General features: G+C 43.2%; 1 protein-coding gene across 5 annotated transcripts in view; it reads left to right on the top strand.

Annotated features, from left to right (window-relative positions):
• Window positions 1–23061, top strand: part of LOC109412593 (fibroblast growth factor receptor homolog 1) — a 595864-nt gene that overhangs the window by 530536 nt on the left and 42267 nt on the right. For all 5 annotated transcript variants that reach the window (XM_029860651.2, XM_029860652.2, XM_062846822.1 and 2 more), the window contains exon 3: window positions 14636–14762. In XM_029860651.2, the coding sequence (XP_029716511.1) occupies window positions 14636–14762 (127 nt within the window). The remainder of the gene's footprint in view (window positions 1–14635; window positions 14763–23061) is intronic.

Genomic DNA, 23061 nt, shown 5'->3' with positions numbered 1-23061 from the left:
ATAACAGCGGTCTTGAACTGTACCATACTCACGAATTTGTGCGACTTGCTTAATGCTCATACAAACTGGGCGCTCAAATTCTTGAATTACAAGTTCAGGATGTTATCGAAGCCAGGGACCTGGATATTTTTAGATTTTTTTATCCTATTAGCCGACAATTCGTCAGCTGTGATCCCCAATTGCTTCGAAAAGTCTTTGGGGAGTTGTAAAGAAGATAGCAGGCTGGTTAGAGACGGCTTGTCAGACAGACAACACACAGAAGCTAGTTAGGAATTTTTTGTTTCGCGAAAAGTTTCTTCAGAGTCTTACACCATGACTTACTACATATACACCTAAACGTTTAACTACACTAACCGCATGACCACGAAGCACACAAAATAGAAAAATGAGCAAATTAACCACGGCAGACCCCCTTGGGCTGATCATATAACACAGATGCCGGAGAAATGACAAGTGAATATAATGTTTATAAAACTAAGAAGAGACCATCGAGTGTGTGACAGGTCACGCACGATGCCATGTTGTTTGCAGTTCGGGACGATCAACAAAATTATGCTCTGAATATACCTCATTTGATAAAAAATCTTCAAACTTGATTTATTTAAATTTTCACCGATAGAATATTTCGAACAAAGGCTTTTCTGAAAGGTTAGACCATAAGCTGAAACACAATGAAAAAAGGTTTTTGGTTCATGCAAGTTCGATAATATTTAGGTTCCTGGTATGCGTGGGCCGCCTTGTTTCCTGGTAGATGCTCTCCTTCGTATCTCCAGGAATTTTGCTCACTTCGCAAAGTTGCAGCTGGCAACAGAGCTCAATCAGCGGATGGGCCGAAAAACGAATGATATACTCAAGTGGACATGCTACTATTCTCAACATCAGTATAACTCGAAAGATCAGCCTATGATTAAAAGAAGGAAAAATCTCTGACAAAAAATCACAGTTACAACGCAAACTGATTACCTCAATGGTAAAACAGAAAGAATAACCTATAGTTAAAAGAAAGAAATACTTCTGATGATCATAGTGACAGCTAGAATGTTACCCGGAGTTTGTCCTCACCTCTGATTTTCTTCGATCATAATTCTGCCAAACGGCATTCGGCCAAATGAACCTTTCGGCCAAATGGCATTCGGCCAAACGGCGTTCGGCCAAACGGTATTCAGCCAAATGGCCGGACACCCTCGAATGATGAGCAAAATTCTGAACCGAGCAATTGAAAAAAAATTGGAAAAAAACACTTTTGAGACAGCGCTATCGGACACGTCCGCACATAGTGTACCCTCAGACTCGAATCAGATAGCTGCTTAGGACTAACATGGATTTTCAGTGTGTGAATGTTGGGGATAGCCTCATAGCTATTCCACCAGTTATATGATATACGTTAGTTATGAACCTGTTTCTGCAACAAAACCTCCTTGCCTGACGTGCTGGTCTCGAACGGCTAGGGAATAGTAATAATTTTTTTAAAGCATCTTCCAAAAAACTTTCCTAGGAATTCATGTAGATATTTTTTTCTGGAGGTTCATCAGAAAGTTCCAAGGCTTTTAGATTTTTTCCATGGCTTTTTCTGTATTTTTTTATAATTTTACCTCAACGACGCAATCAACCCGTTCCCCCTCGACGCAACCCTGCGATAGAACGATCGCGATGCTGCGATTCCTGGTGAGATGCTTCTTCGGCTAACTGCGGCTTGACGAGTGCACGCGTGTAACATAACGAAACATAATGAGAAGAAGATGTGGTGTGGTGCGTGACCTCTCCTCGGCACAAGGCAACTTATGAATGAAAGTGAATCTGCACACATCTGATCTGCATATATGTAGTGCATATAGAGCTCTCCTGATGCAGGCTGTGCACTCTCCAGCAATGATAGGTGATGAAAATAGGGCAGGTGCAGCAACCTTTCAATGAAATAATTAATTATACGGTAGAGAAACCGTGCTGATCTGCGAAGACCAACTGGCGATCTGCCTGCCTGCCTGCCGTGCGCGATGATCTTCAGCATTATGGGAGATGAAACTAAGCGGACGAGGTCAGTAACTTACACTGCACTGGAAGGTGTGACACTTAGTTTCGAGGAAAGTGAAAGAATGATTTATGAGCCGAACACTTTTGTATGCAATCGTTTGGGCACAATTTGAAATAGTTACATATTTGGTATGCTATTTCGAGGCCATTTTAAGGACAGACTTATTAGAATCCCAAAATGGTCGCCATGGCCGCCTTTGGCACCTACTCACGATTTCGAAAGTACAAATCTCTTCGTAAACAAAGCCAGCACACCTGAGTTTCGTATTTTATGCTCTTTACAAGTGAGCAAGAACAGAATAATAAAATGCACTGTTGTTTGAAGCTTGCTTCTTGAGATTTGTGCGTCAGAAGTTGTGCAGAAATATCCTCTGTTGAAGCGGGATTTCAAGACGTTTGTCCTTAATGCAGCTATCAATTGTGCAAGTTGAAAAGTTGAAGGGTTCATGCTAGAGTATTATGAATCTTCAGCGTCACTCTCCAAAAAGTTTTTGTTGGGATTTCTCCAGTAATTCTTGCTGGTATTCCTGCTGGACATTTTTCCAGGAATTTCTAGAGAAACTACTCTAAAGTTGTATCCTAGATTTATCTCCTACAATTACTCTGCCGTGAATCGCAAGTCAGTCCCATATGTAAAAAGTAGGCATTGAGAAAATGGCCTCTGAAGTTTTCAAATTCGATTTCCATGCGAAACTCTAAAAAATCGCCATGAATTCAAAACTTTTGCGATCATCATGAAACTTTCACATATTGTTTCAATCGTGAATACGTAACAGTGAAAAATATAAAACTGGCTAAAATAGTGTTAGGATTTGTACCGGAGGGCGCACAAGTTCGTAATGGGACTGACTTGCGATTACATTTCATTATGGGACAATCTGACTTGGTGTTGTTTTTCAATTTTACTGAACAAACTATATATTTTTTGTACGCAGCTGAAAGATCATCCGAAGAAAGCTCGGAAACGGTCATTAACTCATTTTTGCCCAAAATGCATATGGGACTGACTTGCGATTCACGGCAGTACTTGCTCCGTAGAATTATCCTGTAACTTATCTGGGGATTTTAGGAACTCTTCCTAAGATTCTTTCGGGAATTCCTGCTGGTATTCTTCCAGAAATCAATGCTGCAAATGCTTCAGGAATTTCTGCTGTGATTTATCCAAGTATTCCTGCGAGAACTCCACTAGAAATTCTTCCGGGGATTTCTGCAAGAGCTCTTTCAGATATATTCCTAAGATTTTCTTTTTCAGGCATTCCTTTTTTGATATTTCTGACAATTGTGAGATTTTTCGAGAATCTCTTGCTGGTATTTTTGCAGGACTATTTCCAAAAACTTCTATAGGAACACCTGTATGCAAATATTTTCTATAGGTAATTCTTCAATAATTCCCTTTGAAATTACTTTGTGTTTTTATCCAGGAATTCATATAGCGAATTTTCCTAGGGATTCTTTTTAGAATTCCTCTCATGATTCCTTCAGAAGTTCCTGCTGGGATATCTGCAGAAGTTCTACCGGGGATTTCTCTAGGGATTTCTTAAAAAAAAAAAAAACAATGGATGCCAAAAGTTATATCGCCAAGAATTACTCATACAAGTTATCTAAGAATTCTACTTGGGATTTCTCAGGGATTCATCCATAGATCTCACTATAGGGCTTCCTCTGGGGATTTCTCGGGGTTTTCAAGGAATTCCTCTAGGGATCTCTTCTGTGATTGAAATAGTTAGAATTTTCTTTGTAAATCATGGTAATCACACGAGAACTCCACTAGAGATTTCTCAGGAACCTCCTCTGAAACTTCCTTGAAAGCCTTCTAAAATGCATTAAAAGATTTGAAACACCTTGGTTCGCCTTGGAACCCCTTTGAAAATCCCACTAAATTTCTTCGAAAGACCACTAAATCCCTTCTGAACTCTCCTAAAAATCCCACCGAAACTCTCCTAAAGCCCTCTAAAAAGCCTTGAAACTCCTTTGAAAATCCCTGAAACCCTTTTGGAAGGTCCTAGGAAATCCGGGATCCCCTCCGAAACAGACCGAAACAGGCTTTCGAAAAGAATAAGAAAATGGTTTGACGCAAAACTTGCGCAATTTTTTTAAACCTTCACGAACCCGACCCCCGACATCTCATTTTCAAAATGCTGGCGTTTTGTCAATTTTCATCCGATTTGATCATAAGTTGATGCTAGTTTATTATACTCAAGTGGCCATGCAATATCCGGAACCATTCCGGGGAAATTCCGGAATGTGTTGGGGTCAGGGGGTTGCCATAATGGCTGAAAGTGATAATTTAGTTTGGTAAACAATAATATTGTGTTTGAACCATCGATTTTCAGCAAAACTTTTGTTGCGAACAATGAAACACAACTGCGAAAACCAGATTTGAGGAAGTTGGCCCATCCGGATCTCCGTGTCAGGTTCCACGGGGCCTCATTGGGGACACTTCTGGATTTCAGGCTGAACATGCCGTGCGACATATCAATCTTCATGCTTTCGAATGAATGAGTCATAAAAAAAAACTGAAGTCTGTATCAACTAATATGGCCACCCCGAAACATCTAGCACAGGTTCCACGGGGGTGCCATCGGGAACATTTCTAGTTTGCAAACAAAACATACCGTGCGACGTATCAATCTTCATGATTTCGAGAGAAAGGGGCAGAAAAAAAATACTGAGGCATGTAATAACTGACATGGCCGCTCCGGAAAACCTAGAATAGGTTCCGCGGGGGCCTCTCAAACATAACAACACACGAAATAATCACTTTGCGGTGATACACAAATTATGTCACGCAAAAATTGACAATAACAAATATCCTATCTAAATAAGTTCTCATCATGATTTCATTTTCTGTATGGGATACGAGATCGCTCGAGTTCTCAATGCACACGTAAGATCTCCGCGCTGGAATATCGAATGGGGATCGTAAATCTGCGCGGTTGGGCAAGGATGGGAACACTCACTTGCAAAGAGTTACACTCACTTGCAGTTTTCTCAGCTCTGAAGCGTGCAATCGAAAAACGATGTATGGACGACTTTTGCCTCATGATTTTGTCTAAAAGTTTGCTGAATAGAGTAGGGGTCGCACACGCATACAGAAGTCGTGAGGGAGCTGCGAAGGCAACTCTCCACGAGGTGAATGTAAATTACACTCACCTCGTGGAGAGTCGCTTTCACAGCTCTGTCACGGCTTTAGGATTCGTGTGCGACCCTTACTCTATTCGGCAAAGTTTTAGACAAAACCACAAGGCAAAAGTCGTCCATACATTGTTTCTTGATTGCACGCTTCTGAGCTGAGAAAATAGCAAGTGAGTGTAACTCTCTGCAAGTGAGTGTTCCCATCCCTGCGGTTGGGTGCTGCTTGGCTGTAATTCTATGCCTTTTGTTTCCAACGAAGTTTACTCGGTTCAAAATGAAATACTGAAAAATCGAGGGAAGGGTTTTTCTTTTGGTTTGGTTTCCTTTAGGTTTTCCACGATCACCCATGGTGCTAGTAGGTAGGTGGGTACCTCGCACAAGACACCGAAAGAGGATATCTTGTCAGTTTGTCGTTGGCGGCGATGATGACTGCCTGCCTGCCTGCCTACACTGAGATGTGGCACATTCGGGTTGCACTGGACCGTGGTGGCGACGTAGGCAGACGGTTCCAGTAGGAGGGGACCGGATTTCAGGAAGCGACAGTATTAAAATCGTCGTCGTACCGCTCTGTTCCATGAGAGCGACGAGGGAGTGTAACCGAAAACTAAAAATATGAGAAAAGTGCAACGATGCGGATATTAAATCTACCACGAGATTTTTATTGCCCGGGAAAAAAGTAAATTAATGAAGTTCATAAAATTATCATTCGACATGGCGGTGGCGACGTGCGGTATCTACACTCTTTTCGGTGATCGTCGATTTGTTTGATATGCTGGAGAAGGTCTCCCGAACATTTGCGCATTTGCATCTGCGATGTTTTGACAGATGGATGCATCCAGGCTTTTGAAGTTTCCCAGTTTCGTGCCTCCGGCACAGTTGACATGCTAAATATAAGTCAAGTTTTGCACGGAAAGGTTGTGATCTTGCAGACCCGGCGACTACTGCTGGAACGTCAATCCGCGCGCTTATTCCCAGTCCCCGTCCGAAATCCCAGGCGCGTTGTAGATGGATCGTTTTTGGATTTAATTAAATATTACGCGTCGTAAACTGTCGTCATGCAGCATATGTTGAGACGGTCCACTAGAATATGACATGTTGCTGACGGTTAATGCTGAGGCTACGCTGCTGCGTGGCTGGCAGAACTGAAGATCTCTATGTGTCCGTCCAATATTATCAACCGAGAAGGCAGCAAGGATTTATATGGTCGATATCGAACCGGTCGTCGTCGTCGTGCCGTTGGTCGTCATTGGGGAAACGACTGGGAGCAACTGTTCCGAACCGCATCTATATGTGCAATTTAAAATTAATTATAAATTTTCACCGCCGTTTCCTGGGTCGCAAATCTATGACCAACCATCGCATCGCAACGCACGAGCCATGATGTGCGTTCGTTCTTGGTGGTGCGTTACGTCTGAGGTTGTGCGTTCTTCGTCTTCTTCTGCAGGGGCTGGTGATGCTTGCGCTCTTACTCGTGAACAGCATGTCAACGGGCATGTTAATCATATTTTTCGGAGGACAAGAGTGTAGAAACGTCGTCCAGTGAATTGACATCGTGATACGAAAGGTTAATGAGCTACGAATCAGTGGAAGCATGTCTTACTACAAGTTGACGATTTTGACACACGACAGTTGCAGTTACAAAACGCGTTGAAGTTATGATGTGTATGCTTGAAAAGGTTGAGTAGATTGTTTCAGAATTGAGCGCAAGTCGCCTGTTCACCGTTCGTACTTAACCTAGCAGCTTGGTCTGGAAGGTATCGACTCGACGTACAACGGTCTAGTGTGCAAACTTAAGTACCAAGCCGCACGCGCACTACTTACTTACTTTTAGTCCTGAGTACCCACGGTGCAGGTGCAGAGGGCTGATTGGAAAGATCTCTATCCTGAGCGAATGCTGGTCATCGTCTTGACTTCTGGCCAGGTCAAATTTCTGTCGATTTCCTTTATTTCTCTTTTGAGGCAGCACTGCCATGACTCATGAGCCTCTGGGCCTGCCTCTGCTGTGATAGTACCGTATCAGTAATGTAACTATCGATTACGCTTGTAGATCTTAAGGCTTTTACTCGCGGAAGTTCTTGGATGCCCTAGAATATCTTTGAAAAAAAAAAACTTCTCGTCATAACTATGCTCTATGGACCTGTAGGATGTTATACCGTATCAGTAATGTAACTGCAATCCATCGATTACGCTTATAGATCTTAAGACTTTTACTCACGAGAGTTCTTGGATGCCCTAGAATATTCTTGAAAATAACTTCTCTTCAGAACTATGCTTCATGGACCTGTAGGAGGTTAAACGGTATCGATAATGTAACAAAAATCCATTTATTACGCTTGTAGATCTTAAATTATTTATTCGTGGAAATTCTTGGATGGCCTAGAGCATATTTGGAAAGTAGTTTTGGAAAGTAGTCCATGCTCCATGGATCTGTAGGATGTTACACCGCATCAATAATATAGCAACAATTAATTGTCTACGCTCGTAGATTATCTAGCCTGTACTTGCGGAAGTTCTTGGAGGTCCTAGAATATCTTTGAAAACTACGTCTCTACAGAACTATGCTCAAAGGACCTGTAGGATACTGCACCGTATCAGTAATGTAACTACAATTCATCGATTAAGCTTGTAGATCTTAAGGGGCATACTCGCAAAAGTACTTGGATAACCTAAGTTCTTGGATAACCTAGAACATTATTTAATTTGTTCTTTACAGAACCATACTCCATGAATTTAACCCTTTCTAGGATGGGATCGAACAAGACACCATTATGCAGTACTCTGCATGAAAATGCCCTGTACTGTGCTTCAATGGGCCCATGATTTTCTCAGTGACACCCTTGCGCCTGAGGGCTTCCCACATGTTTCCGTGATTGAGACGGTCGAAAGCTTTTTCGTAATCAATGAACACCAGGTAGAGAGACTCTTGGAATCCATTGATTTGCTCAAAAATGATACGGAGCGTGACAATATGGTCCACGCAGGATCGTCTGGCACGGATTCCTGCTTGCTGCCGCCAAAGAGTTGCGTCAATCTTCCCCTGTATCAGGTTAGGGATCACTTTGCAGAGGACTTTGAGGCCGATATACAGTAACATGATGCCCCGCCAATTATCGCATACAGTCAGGTCACCCTCTTTGGGGCGCTTTACTTAGACGCCTTGCATTCAGTCGACCGGAAATCCAAAATATTGTAGAATAACTGATGCAGTAGTTGTGCGGATAATACGGGGTCAGCTTTGAGCATCTCAGCTGATATGCGATCGACCCCTGGGTCCCTGTTCGATTTCATGTTACGGATGGCTGTTTCGATCTCCTGAACTGGCATGGAGCTTCGGTGTTGACACGGGTCAAACCCTTGGCGAATCATGCCGACACTTGAAAAAGGTTTCCATAGTACTCGAACAAGCGTTTCAACTGGTCAGTCGGGTCGGTCAATAGCTGTCCAGACGTGTCATTCACGGGCATCGAAGCCTTCTTCTTAGTCTCACTAAGGCGACGTAAGACATCGTAGAGGAGACGAATGTCGCCACTTTCTCACCTTCGTCGGTCCACGCTCTTTTGTCTCGTCTACAAGAGCGTTTCACTTCCTTCTCGAGAGCTGAATAGCGCTGACGGGCTACGGCTTTGGCTCCTCGTGTTTTCACTCGCTCTATCGCGGCTTTGGCGTTCCTTCGCTCCTTTATCTTCCTCCAGGTATCATCTGTGATCCACTGCTTTCTTCGGGTGCGCAGCTCACCCGAATTATTCTCGCCGGTGGAGATGAAGGCCTTCTACGCCTCCACCTTCTGGAATATCCGCAGCACGATTCTCTAGCTCCTTGACGAAGGACCTTTTCACCGCAGGCACTCTCATCCTGTTGATGAATGCTGGCAATAAGCCGCCGGATATCGTCGATTAGGAGATTATGGTCGGATGCAATGTCAGCGCTACGTTTGTTCCGCACATCAAGAAGGCTCCGTCTCCATTTTCGGCAGATGCAGATGTGGTCGATTTGATTTTCCCTGACGCCATCACGGGAAACCCATGTCATTTTGTGCACTGGTCGATGAGGAAAGAGCGATTCCCCAATTACCATGTCATTGTTGCCACAAAACTCTGCAAACAGCTCTTTGTTTTCGCTCATTTCTCCGAGATCATAGCGTTCCATGACGTGCTCATAGTCCGAGTTGTTGGAACCAACCTTCGCGTTGAAGTCGCCCATGAGGATCTTGATATCACCTTTCGGAATCTTGTCCACAACAGCATTCAGTTGACTGTAAAAGTTCTCTTTGTCTTGCATTCGACAGCATCGGTTGACGCGTAACATTGGATCATGGTAAGGTTTTAAACCCGTGTTCTGAATCTGACCACAATAGGGTCCTAAAATGAAAAATATTTCCCCGGTTTTGCTGCATAACACGAAAGAGCATGCTCTTCTGATCTCAATGGTAATTTTTCCGAACTTAAACAATAACAGAATAGTTAATAAACTTGAAAATAAAATAATGCTGAGCAGGTCTTGTTTGACATTCGAGGTCAACCTTGACGTAACGAAAGTGAAACGGCGGGTTGCAAAAGACACCACATTGGCTCACTTTTGACAATAAATGTTCCTGTTTGACATACACGGTAAACAAAATTTACCCAAACTTTAGTGCTAAACAAAGAGTGTTGCAAAAATTATTAAAATTTTTGAAAATATATTTTATGGGCTTTACCTAATAGGAATACTTAAAAAATGAGTAAACATGTCGTTTTACTCAATGCTTGATCGAATTATGCAGAAATTGAGATAGGCCTTTAGGAGCCTATTATCCTCTCATTAATAGGTGGAAGCGCTGAGCAGGAAACCAACTCCCCGGCTACGAGGAGCGTGTTCGCTTCATAGGTCGCAGAATAATATAATCCTTCTGAAACTTTCTGAAACGCCTTGAAACGCATTGAAGCTATTCTAAAATGCCCATGGAGCTATCCTGAGAGCTCACATTGCCTCCCAAAGTCCCTCTGAAATCTTCTGAATGCGCATTGAATCGCTTCTGAAAACCTAAACCCCGATGAAACTGACTTGACAGCCCGTGTAGCCACCAAATCCCCGTTGATACCTTCTAAAACGCCCTGAAACGCATTGAAACTCATTGAAACGCTTATGAAATCGTCCCTAAAGTCTACATGGAACTTACTCTAAAATCCCTCTGTAACCTTCTGAATCGCTATGAAACGCATTAATATGTCTTCAAACGCTTCAGAAATCCCCATAAAACTCCCATGTAATTGATCAGAAAGCCTAAACAGCCTCTTCAAATTCCTTTGAAACCTATTAAAATGCCCTGAAACTTTCAAAGCATTAAAATACCTTAACCCTTTAAAGCCGGAATTTTTCCAAGCGTTATTATGGAGTTATGTTTTTCTGTAGTTTTAGTGGTCAATAGCATAAAAACGGTAGAATATTATGAAGAATATTTTTTTCTGAATATCCTAGGTAATCCATACTATTCTTGAGTTTAGATCCTTAAGTCTATGGGTGTAACGGAAACTTCTTTCATTATACAAAGCTATGACTTGTGATCTATATTGTACAGTAAGCCTTCTGAAAGTTGAACAGACAGTTTTAGATCAGTCGGGATATCCTAGGTCATCCAAACTATTCTTTAATTTAGATCCTAAAATCTACGGGTGTAACGGTAACTTCTTTCATTATACAAAGCTGCGATTTGTAATCTATCATGCCCCGTCTTTTGAAAGGTTAATAGATAATATCATATCAGTCGGGATATCCGAGGTCATCAAAACTATTCTTGAGTTTAGATCATAAAGTCTGCGGGAGTAACGGTAATTTCTTTCATTATACAAAGCTACAATTTATTTATTTATTTATTCTATCATGTCCAGTAAGTCTTCTGAGAAGTTAATAAACAGTATCAGATCAGTCGGAATATCTTAGGTCATCCAAACTGTTCTTGAGTTAAGATCATAAAGTCTACGGGTGTAACGGTAACTTCTTTCATTATTCTGAAAGGTTAATAGACAGTATCAGATCAGTTGGGATATCCTAGGTCCTCCAAACTATTCTTGAGTTAAGATCACAAAATCTGCGGGTGCAACGGTAACTTCTTTCATTATACAAAGCTACGATTTGTAATCTATCATGTCCAGTAAGTCTTCTGAGAGGTTAATAAACAGTATCAGATCAGTCGGAATATCCTAGGTCATCCAAACTGTTCTTGAGTTTAGATCATAAAGTCTACGGGTGTAACGGTAACTTCTTTCATTATTCTGAAAGGTTAATAGACAGTATCAGATCAGTTGGGATATCCTAGGTCCTCCAAACTGCTCTTGAGTTAAGATCACAAAGTCTGCGGGTGTAACGGTAACTTCTTTCATTATACAAAGCTACGTTTTGTAATCTATCATGTCCAGTAAGTCTTCTGAAAGGTTAATAGACAGTATCAGATCAGTCGAGATATCCTAGGTCATGCAAACTGTTCTTGAGTTTAGATCATAAAATCTATGGGTGTTACGGTAACTTCTTTCATTAAAAGCTACGTTTTGTAATCTATGATGTCCATTAAGTCTTCTGAAAGGTTAATAGACAGTATCAGATCAGTCGGGATATCCAGGTCATGCAAACTGTTCTTGAGTTAAGATCATAAAGTCTACGGGTGTAACGGTAACTTCTTTCATTAAAAGCTACGATTTGTAATCTTTATGTTCAGTAAATCTTCTGAAAGTTACAGTGGTTGTTCTTATCAACTAAGCTTCATGACAGTATGGGAGCCCATAATATCCCTAAAATAGTGTAGATCTGAAGTTATGGTCTCCGGAGTAGTGTTGTTGATCTGGATTTTCTCAAAACTATCTTGAAATGACTCATGATATGACAGGGGGATTACAGATTACAGTTTAAAGTTCATTGTGAGAATAACTACTGTTACTATCAAGAGCTTAACTTCAGGATAGTTTGGACGACCCTCAATATCCCAAAGCTTCATTATAATATATAGTCTTCAGGTTGGTCCAGTCACCACGATTGATTATGAAACGTTACTCAGTATGTCAGATATAGCTGATGTTACGAGTGTAGACCTGAAATACTGTACTGAAAGATAGTTTGGCTGACCTGGGACATTTCCATAGTGTCTCTAAATGACATTTGAGATTTCAAGAGCTTCACGGATCTCAGCAGATAATGCTATGCTATTATTAATGGTGAAAACACAAAGTTTTTCTTGTAGAGTTGAAGGACTTCATTATAGAACATTTTGGACGAACCTTAATGTCCCAAAGATTTATAATAAAAAAGTAGACTTCAGATTGGTCCAGTGACCACGGATAAATATACAACGTTACTCAGTATAGCCGATATGGCTGTTGTTACGAGTGTAGTCCTGAGGTCCTGAACTCCAAATTAGTTCGGCTGACCTGGAATATCCCTGTAGTATCTTTAAATGACATTTGTGATTTCAAGAGCTTCACGGATCCCAGAACATTATGTAATACTATTGTTTATGGCGAAAACACATAAAGTTCTTCTTGTAGATTTGAACATTATAGAACAGTTTGGACGACTCTGAATGTCTCAAAGGTTTATAATAAGCTAGTAGACTTCAGCTTGCTCCAGTCGCTGCGATTAATTATGCAACGTTACTCTGTATAACAGATATGACTACTGTTACGAGTGTAGACCTGAAGTTCTGAACTCTAAGGTAGTTTGGCTGATCCGGAATATCCCTATTGTGTCTATGAATGACATTGTAGATGTCAAGAGCTTTACGAATTACAGTAGCATATGCAATTCTATTATTTGTGGCGAAAATACATAAACAGTTTGGAACACCTAGAACATCCCAGAATATAAAACATCTTTTGGTGTTCAGAATGTTCTAGGATATCAATGAAGTATCAAATACACATATTCCCATTTTTCCCTAATAGAAGACCCAATTTGCAACAACTTTGCCATAGACAGTACCTATTCTGTTTTATTGAATGGGTGAATTTATACAGGAGAATCTATGTTGGGGTCATATATGACCCCTCCGGCTCCAAAGGGCTAAAATGTCTTGAAACAACTTCTGAAATTCCCATAAATTTCCATGAAACTGACCCGAAAGCCTGTCCAGTTCCCGAAAACTCCACTGAAATTTTCTGAAACGCCTTGAAATGCTTCTGAAAACCCCCAAAGCCCCTATGGAACCGACCTGACAGCCAATGTAGCCCCCTGAAGCCTTTTGAAACGCCTTGAAACTCATGCGTTTCATGTAAGGATGTTGCATGAAATTGCAGGGAGGCTCAGGGAATTCCAAATGGGTTTCAAAGAAGTTACACGAGAAGATTTTTTTTTTTTAGTTTTTATTTTTGTGTATTTTAGTACACGAGGAGAGTTTTAATAAGGTTTCGGGAGGCTTCAGGGGTTTTAGATGTTTTCAAGACATTTTAGGGTGTTTCAATGGCGTTCGAGGGAAATTCAGAAAAGCTTCAGGAGGTTCCAGGTGGTTTCAGGGTGTTTCTAGGGACGTTCTAGAGTATCTCCGGGGCATCTAGAGGGTTTCAAGAACCATTCCTAGAGTATTCATGGAGTTCCGGAGGCTTAGAACACAGGTAGGCAGACGTAACACTCTAATCATTCTTATCGTACACCGACTTAACGAAGATTCAGGAGATTTTCAAGAAGTTTCATCGGTCTCAGAGGCTTTTCTGAGGATTTCAAGGGCTCAGTCGCGGCTCAGGGGGTCTCAGAAGGTTTCAGAGGCGTTTCAAATGGCTTCAGATGCGTTTCGCTTGGGGTTTCATGAGGTTTCAGGGGGCTCCAGGGTGTTCTAGGGTGTTTTAGGAGGGCTTAGTCGCGTTTGTTGGATTTCAGGTGGGATCAGAAGGTTTAAAGAGCGTTTCTGAGAGTCTCTGGAGGGTTCAGAGGTATTGCAGGGGATCTCATGAGAATTAATAGGCTTTTCAGGGAGTCCCAAGGGAGCTAAACATAAATGTTGGTACATGCGTCTGTTCGGGATGTATCTAAAGCGATCCAAACTCATCGAAAAGGCAACCTGACGAATGACGGATGGCTGTTTCAAATGAATTGTTCCCTCTGGATCTGTTCGAACACGCGCTCATCCAGTCAGTCAGCAGTGGTTGATGGGAACAAATTTATTCCAATTAAACACGCCATTCACATTGGTTTCTGGTTGCCCCTGAATGGGTTGTTTTTAGAACAACCTTTCCGAACCCATGAACAAGATGTTGGAATTTGAGTAGGTATATGGTACACCGGCGTTGTTCTACCGGCGTGACAGCCGTTTTAAACTCAACCGTATGATTTTCCCCTTTTAATGATCTCCGGAAAACTGTCAATCTTTGTCCCCGGTTCCAAGTATCGTGTGAGGGTGTCCCACTGACTGTTGTAAAAACCTACAAATTCGATCGTTTGTTGATTCTAGCTGACACTTGAGGTTAATTTGAGCCGTTTTCTTTGTCTCTCTCTATGTCTATCTCCGCAGGAACGAAGAAACTCGTCAAGGAAACGGTGCCGCTGAACTCGAAGCTGCAAATCAAGTGCAACTTTGAGGCACCACTGTGGTACAAAAATGGCGAACCAACGACGAGCGATGCGAAACGAGGAAAATCGTAAGTGTTATTGTTTTGACTTTTTACTTTTCTTGGTGAGATCGTTCTATTTTTATCATAATGCGAAAGGTTTAGAATTTCAATCATAAAAACTGTGAGTCAGGCATCTTAGAAAGAGATTTTTTCTTTGAAGGTAAAATATCCAATGAGGGACTAATAGCTATTAGTAATCACTTACTTCAAACTGTGTACAGCCATTTTTTCCCCATTGATCAGCAAGATTTCCCAGAAACATTTACTTCGCATTTAATTCTACTGACCAAACTATAAACACCTCCAAGTCTAAAAATAAAAACGTCTTTTGGTACCTACTCGAATCCAATCAGCACTCAACTGCACTGAGCACGGAGCTGAGCAATCACCAGGCAACAACGTTGTAACACATTATCCATATTATCCGTAGCAGGGGTTGCCTCTTGCCTGTCTCACGTGGCTGGCATATGCATGCCAGTGCCAGAGGCCAGTAGCAGGGATTTAGTTCCGAGCGCAGTAAATCATAACACCCGAATCCGAAATGATTCCAGATGTACCCTCCCGCGAGCCGTTGTTGTTTACTTATTTAGTAGATACGCTCCAATTGATCGCGTGCTCGGCTGCTGGTTGCCTCCTGGTGCATGTATAAGGTTTTCGGGGAGCTGAATTATTCTACAATACATGCAGAGGAAAAAAGAAGTTGTTTAATTTCATCGAATGCCCAAATAAACAGTTGTTGGATGTTTTCAATTCGTGTGAATTTAGGAACCCGCTCAGTTCTGATCCCCGCGCTACCGCTAAACCTGCCCAGTTGTTTCGAACCAAGCACTGAACATCGACAAAGAATCAGAGCTAAGAAAGATAAATGACTTTTGTACTCGAAACATAATACTAGCATTTTTTCTGCAGAATCCTCTCAGGATTCTCTGCAGAATCCTCTCAGGATACTCTGCAGAATCCTCTCACGGTTCTATGCAAAATCCTCTCTGGAATATCTGCAGAATCCTCTCAGGATTCGCTGCAGAATCTGGTCAGGAATCCCAGCGGTATCTTCTCAGGATTCTCTGCAGAATCCTCTCGAGATTCTTTGCAGATTCCTCTCAGGATTCTCTGCAGAAACCTCCCAGGATTCTCTGCAGAATCCTCTCAGGATTCTCTGCAGAATCCTCTCAGGATTCTCTGCAGAATCCTCTCAGGATTCTCTGCAGAATCCTCTTAGGATTCTCTGAAGAATCCTCTCAGGATTCTCTGAAGAATCCTCTCAGGATTCTCTGAAGAATCCTCTCAGGATTCTCTGAAGAATCCTCTCAGGATTCTCTGAAGAATCCTCTCAGGATTCTCTGAAGAATCCTCTCAGGATTCTCTGAAGAATCCTCTCAGGATTCTCTAAAGAATCCTATCAGGATTCTCTAAAGAATCCCCTCAGTATTCTCTGAAGAATCCCCTCAGTATTCTCTGAAGAATCCTCTCTGGGTTCTCTGCAGAATCCTCTCAGGATACTCTGCAGAATCCTCTCACGGTTCTATGCAAAATCCTCTCTGGAATATCTGCAGAATCCTCTCAGGATTCGCTGCAGAATCTGGTCAGGATTCTCAGCAGTATCTTCTCAGGATTCTCTGCACAATCCTCTCGAGATTCTTTGCAGATTCCTCTCAGGATTCTCTGCAGAAACCTCCCAGGATTCTCTGCAGAATCCTCTCAGGATTCTCTGCAGAATCCTCTCGAGATTCTTTGCAGATTCCTCTCAGGATTCTCTGCAGAAACCTCCCAGGATTCTCTGCAGAATCCTCTCAGGATTCTCTGCAGAATCCTCTTAGGATTCTCTGAAGAGTCCTCTCAGGATTCTCTGAAGAATTCTCTCAGGATTCTCTGAAGCATCCTCTCTGGGTTCTCTGCAGAATCCTCTCAGGATACTCTGCAGAATCCTCTCACGGTTCTATGCAAAATCCTCTCTGGAATATCTGCAGAATCCTCTCAGGATTCGCTGCAGAATCTGGTCAGGATTCCCAGCAGTATCTTCTCAGGATTCTCTGCACAATCCTCTCGAGATTCTTTGCAGATTCCTCTCAGGATTCTCTGCAGAAACCTCCCAGGATTCTCTGCAGAATCCTCTCAGGATTCTCTGCAGAATCCTCTTAGGATTCTCTGAAGAATCCTCTCAGGATTCTCTGAAGAATCCTCTCAGGATTCTCTGAAGAATCCTCTCAGGATTCTCTAAAGAATCCTCTCAGGATTCTCTAAAGAATCCCCTCAGTATTCTCTGAAGAATCCCCTCAGTATTCTCTGAAGAATCCTCTCTGGATTCTCTGCAGAATCCTCTCGGGATTCTCTGCAGAATCCTCTCGGGATTCTCTGCAAAATCCTCTCGGGATTCTCTGCAGAATCCTCTCGGGATTCTCTGCAGAATCCTCTCGGGATTCTCTGCAGAATCCTCTCGGGATTCTCTGCAGAATCCTCTCGGGATTCTCTGCAGAATCCTCTCGGGATTCTCTGCAGAATCCTCTCGGGATTCTCTGCAGAATCCTCTCGGGATTCTCTGCAGAATCCTCTCGGGATTCTCTGCAGAATCCTCTCGGGATTCTCTGCAGAATCCTCTCGGGATTCTCTGCAGAATCCTCTCGGGATTCTCTGCAGAATCCTCTCGGGATTCTCTGCAGAATCCTCTCGGGATTCTCTGCAGAATCCTTTACGGATTCTCTGCAGAATCCTTTCCGGATTCTCTGCAAAGTCCTTTCCGAATTCTCTGCAAAGTCCTTTCCGGATTCTCTGCAGAGTCCTTTCCGGATACTCTGCAGAGTCCTTCCCGGATTCTCTGCAGAGTCCTTCCCGGATTCTCTCCGGAGAATCCTTTCCGGATTCTCTGAAGAATCCTTTCCGGATTCTCTGCAGAATCCTTTCCGGATTCTCTGCAGAATCCTTTCCGGATTCTCTGCAGAATCCTTTCCGGATTCTCTGCAGAATCCTTTCCGGATTCTCTGCAGAATCCTTTCCGGATTCTCTGCAGAATCCTTTCCGGATTCTCTGCAGAATCCTTTCCGGATTCTCTGCAGAATCCTTTCCGGATTCTCTGCAGAATCCTTTCCAGATTCTCTGCAGAATCCTTTCCGGATTCTCTGCAAAATCCCCTCCGGATTCTTTGCAGAATCCGCTGCGGATTCTTTGCAGAATCCGCTCCGGATTCTTTGCAGAATCCTGTCCGGATTCTTTGCAGAATCCTCTTAGGATTCTTTGCAGAATCCTGTACGGATTCTTTGCAGAATCCTGTCCGAATTCTTTGCAGAATCCTGTCCGAATTCTTTGCAGAATCCTGTCCGGATTCTTTGCAGAATCCTCTCCGGATTCTTTGCAGAATCCTCTCCGGAATCTTTGCAGAACCCTCTCCGGATTCTTTGCAGAATCCTCTCCGGATTCTTTGCAGAATCCTGCCCGGATTCTTTGCAGAATCCTGCCCGGATTCTTTGCAGAATCCTGCCCGGATTCTTTGCAGAATCCTGCCCGGATTCTTTGCAGAATCCTGCCCGGATTCTTTGCAGAATCCTGCCCGAATTCTTTGCGAAATCCTGCCCGGATTCTTTGCAGAATCCTGCCCGGATTCTTTGCAGAATCCTGCCCGGATTCTTTGCAGAATCCTGCCCGGATTCTTTGCAGAATCCTTTCCGGATTCTCTGCAAAGTCCTTTCCGAATTCTCTGCAAAGTCCTTTCCGGATACTCTGCAGAGTCCTTCCCGGATTCTCTGCAGAGTCCTTCCCGGATTCTCTCCGGAGAATCCTTTCCGGATTCTCTGAAGAATCCTTTCCGGATTCTCTGCAGAATCCTTTCCGGATTCTCTGCAGAATCCTTTCCGGATTCTCTGCAGAATCCTTTCCGGATTCTCTGCAGAATCCTTTCCGGATTCTCTGCAGAATCCTTTCCGGATTCTCTGCAGAATCCTTTCCGGATTCTCTGCAGAATCCTTTCCAGATTCTCTGCAGAATCCTTTCCGGATTCTCTGCAAAATCCCCTCCGGATTCTTTGCAGAATCCGCTCCGGATTCTTTGCAGAATCCGCTCCGGATTCTTTGCAGAATCCTGTCCGGATTCTTTGCAGAATCCTCTTAGGATTCTTTGCAGAATCCTGTACGGATTCTTTGCAGAATCCTGTCCGAATTCTTTGCAGAATCCTGTCCGAATTCTTTGCAGAATCCTGTCCGGATTCTTTGCAGAATCCTCTCCGGATTCTTTGCAGAATCCTCTCCGGAATCTTTGCAGAACCCTCTCCGGATTCTTTGCAGAATCCTCTCCGGATTCTTTGCAGAATCCTGCCCGGATTCTTTGCAGAATCCTGCCCGGATTCTTTGCAGAATCCTGCCCGGATTCTTTGCAGAATCCTGCCCGGATTCTTTGCAGAATCCTGCCCGGATTCTTTGCAGAATCCTGCCCGAATTCTTTGCGAAATCCTGCCCGGATTCTTTGCAGAATCCTGCCCGGATTCTTTGCAGAATCCTGCCTGGATTCTTTGCAGAATCCTGCCCAGATTCTTTGCAGAATCCTGCCCGGATTCTTTGAAGAATCCTGCCCAGATTCTTTGCAGAATCCTGTCCAGATTCTTTGCAGAATCCTCTCCGGATACTCTGCAGAATCCTCTCCGGATTCTCTGCAGAATCCTCTCCGGAATCTTTGCAGAATCCTTTCAGGATTCTCTGCAAAATCCTTTCAGGATTCTCTGCAGAATCCTTTCAGGATTCTCTGCAGAATCCTTTCCGGATTCTCTGCAGAATCCTTTCCGGATTCTCTGCAGAGTCCTTTCAGGATTCTCTGCAGAATCCTTTCAGGATTCTCTGCAGAATCCTTTCAGAATTCTCTGCAGAATCCTTTCAGGATTCTCTGCAGAATCCTTTCAGGATTCTCTGCAGAATCCTTTCAGGATTCTCTGCAGAATCCTTTCAGGATTCTCTGCAGAATCCTTTCAGGATTCCCTGCAGAATCCTTTCAGAATTCTCTGCAGAATCCTTTCAGGATTCTCTGCAGAATCCTTTCCGGATTCTCTGCAGAATCCTTTCCGGATTCTCTGCAGAATCCTCTCCGGATTCTCTGCAGAATCCTTTCCGGATTCTCTGCAGAATCCTTTCCGGATTCTCTGCAGAATCCTTTCCGGATTCTCTGCAGAATCCTTTCCGGATTCTCTGCAGAAACCTTTCCGGATTCTCTGCAGAATCCTTCCGGATTCTCTGCAGAATCCTTTCCGGATTCTCTGCAGAATCCTTTCCGGATTCTCTGCAGAATCCTTTCCGGATTCTCTGCAGAATCCTTTCCGGATTCTCTGCACAATCCTTTCCGGATTCTCTGCAGAAGCCTTTCCGGATTCTCTGCAGAATCCTTTCCGGATTCTCTGCAGAATCCTTTCCGGATTCTCTGCAGAATCCTTTCCGGATTCTCTGCATAATCCTTTCATGATTCTCTGCAGAATCCTTTCCGGATTCTCTGCAGAATCCTTTCCGGATTCTCTACACAATTCTTTCATGATTCTCTGCAGAATCCTTTCAGGATTCTCTGTAGAATCCTCTCAGGATTCTCTGCAGAATCCTCTCAGGATTCTCTGCAGTATCCTTTCAGGATTCTCTGGAGAATCCTCTCAAGATTCTCTGCAGAATCATCTCAGGATTCTCTGCAGAATCCTCTCAGGATTCTCTGCAGAATCCTCTCAGGATTCTCTGCAGAATCCTCTCAGGATTCTCTGCAGAATCCTCTCAGGATTCTCTGCAGAATCCTCTCAGGATTCTCTGCAGAATCCTCTCAGGATTCTCTGCAGAATCCTATCAGGATTCTCTGCAGAATCCTATCAGGATTCTCTGCAGAATCCTATCAGGATTCTCTGCAGAATCCTATCAGGATTCTCTGCAGAATCCTATCAGGATTCTCTGCAGAATCCTATCAGGATTCTCTGCAGAATCTTATCAGGATTCTCTGCAGAATCCTATCAGGATTCTCTGCAGAATCCTATCAGGATTCTCTGCTGAATCCTATCAGGATTCTCTGCAGAATCCTATCAGGATTCTCTGCAGAATCCTATCAGGATTCTCTGCAGAATTCTATCAGGATTCTCTGCGGAATCCTATCAGGATTCTCTGTAGAATCTGTTACCGATTGATTCGGCAACAATGAAGGCCATTTTGTTATATGTTAATAATTTTGTTAATTCAAATATTTTGCTTTATATATATATATATATTGTTAATCCTATTAAACAAAAAGAAAAATGTTATTGTTAGTAACGTAAATTAATTGTAAAGCGAACATTAAAACCTCTATTTAATTCCTCAAGTATATTTATGTAAAACTAAAATATTTAAATTTGCTATAAAACCCAATGTACACCCCTCGTTTAAAATGAAGTATAATGGGATCAAAGCTGCATTAACATGTCTAAAGGGTCTAACTCGTTTTGTAAACAAACATTGTTTCTGTCGCTGTAGGGTCTATCTCGATCCACCCACGCATTTGGGGGCCGTTATCAGAAAGATCTATCTTCGTTCTTTCTGATAACGGCCCCCAAATGCGTGGGTGGATCGAGATAAGCCCTACAGCGACAGAAATAATGTTTGTTTACAAAACGAGTTAGACCCTTTAGACATGTTAATGCAGAAAGTAAAGACTGGGCAACACCGGATTCAGCTAGAAGCATCGGAGGCTGATGGAGGGGAGAGGAATTGTACGGGGGGAGAAGAGGAGAGGAGGTTTTTTGAGAAAAGAGGAGGTTGGAGTCGATTGGTTTTGGGAACAGAGAGCAGATAAGTTCGGGATTGGAAGCGAATCAGATGTTAGAAAAAGTTCCTCACAAAGTTAAGGTGGAAGTGATAGTGCCCTGCGAAGAAAAGAGTTTAGTGCGTAGTGTCCACGAGGTCTAGGCCTTATTGTCCGCCGAGTGAGTTAAGACTCGAAGTGTGAGGTCCGGTTCACCCTACGTAATTTGGGTAGAATCGTAGGACCTACGCGAAAGCTCGTGGTACGTTCCGGTACACGCTCCGCTGCTTCCCAGCGTGACCCCGGATATAAAAATCCCGACGGCACCGATCCTGAAATCTACCGTCAACGGTTTCGGAATCGCGCTCCACCTGTACCGAAGTGTACACCCACCTCGAGACGGTCCACATCTCGTGGATCCATAAGTTTTGGCCAATTCGGCAACCCACCAGCATTCAGCCCGCCGGCGTGGGCCCTACCGACCAGATTTGCCCGCCAGCCCCGGCGGCTGATGGTGAACCCACCCACCACCTCACCGAAGCTCGTTCGGTGATCGTCGGCCACGAACGACCGGCCAAGCATCGTCTGGACCAGGGTCGCGACGCCATTGTCGCCTCCTGCAAGTCGGCCGACTATCAGCACGTGTTCAGCAAGGTAGGCTTTCCATCCTCTCTCCCCTCCCAACGTTTACCAGAAGGGCCCCAACGACCAGCAACAGCCGTCTTCACCCCACGATCCCCGGTGATTAAGATAAATAAATCTGTTTTTTTTCTCTTACTCAACTTGAAACTTTTAATTCTAAAAAGCTAGAGAGTAATTCCATCTCATAAGAGGCCTTTCATTGTCCGCTCGCAGAAAGGTAAGTGTAGGGTTGCTCAGTTCTCCCGGGTCTAAAGCCGACCCTGAGATAGCTAAGAAGGTGAGCTGGCCGAGGCGTTTGGACGTCGACACCCCAGGACGAGTGGACGTCCATGGTGATTTCAATTGGCGATCCTTCGGAAAGTGATAATAGGTTTGAATATTTCAATCAGTCGATTGAAATATTCATCCTTGCTCGGGGAGACTCGAGACAACCCTACAGTTATCTCGCTTTCAAATTTGTTGAATTGCTACTTGCTTGTTTTGCGAACAAAAGAACCGAGTGTTGCTTGTCGTATCTACAAAGGGAGTTCGATTGTATAGATAGCTCATCATGCCATTTGCGGTACATTTATTGCGGGAGATTTGATCACATACAACCAGATTTTGGGTACATAGAACTGGACCGTAGGTGGAAGGCGATTATCGTTTGTTTTAGAAGCAGAAAGTAACACACAATGAATACCGAAAAGGGATTTACGTTGGAAAATTTGGCCAGGAGATGTTTGGAGCTCAGAGTAGATTTTTTGGACGGAGACGAATTGGATCATGAATTAACTATGCGAAAGGTGTTTTTAACTGACCAGCAGGCCAGTTCAATGTCTCGTATACGACGAGTGTTACGCGAAACGATCAAGCAAGAGAAGGAAAAGGGTTTGTTCAGTAAGGTTTTGCTAAACAGTCCAGAAGACGAAATTACAGGGTGTATTGAGAAAATTCTTAAACTGGAATCTTCGGCCTTCACATG

The sequence above is a fragment of the Aedes albopictus genome, chromosome 1 (genome assembly GCF_035046485.1).
Source record: "Aedes albopictus strain Foshan chromosome 1, AalbF5, whole genome shotgun sequence".
Lineage (NCBI taxonomy): Eukaryota > Metazoa > Arthropoda > Insecta > Diptera > Culicidae > Aedes > Aedes albopictus.
This window is presented reverse-complemented; position numbering and strand designations above follow the sequence as displayed.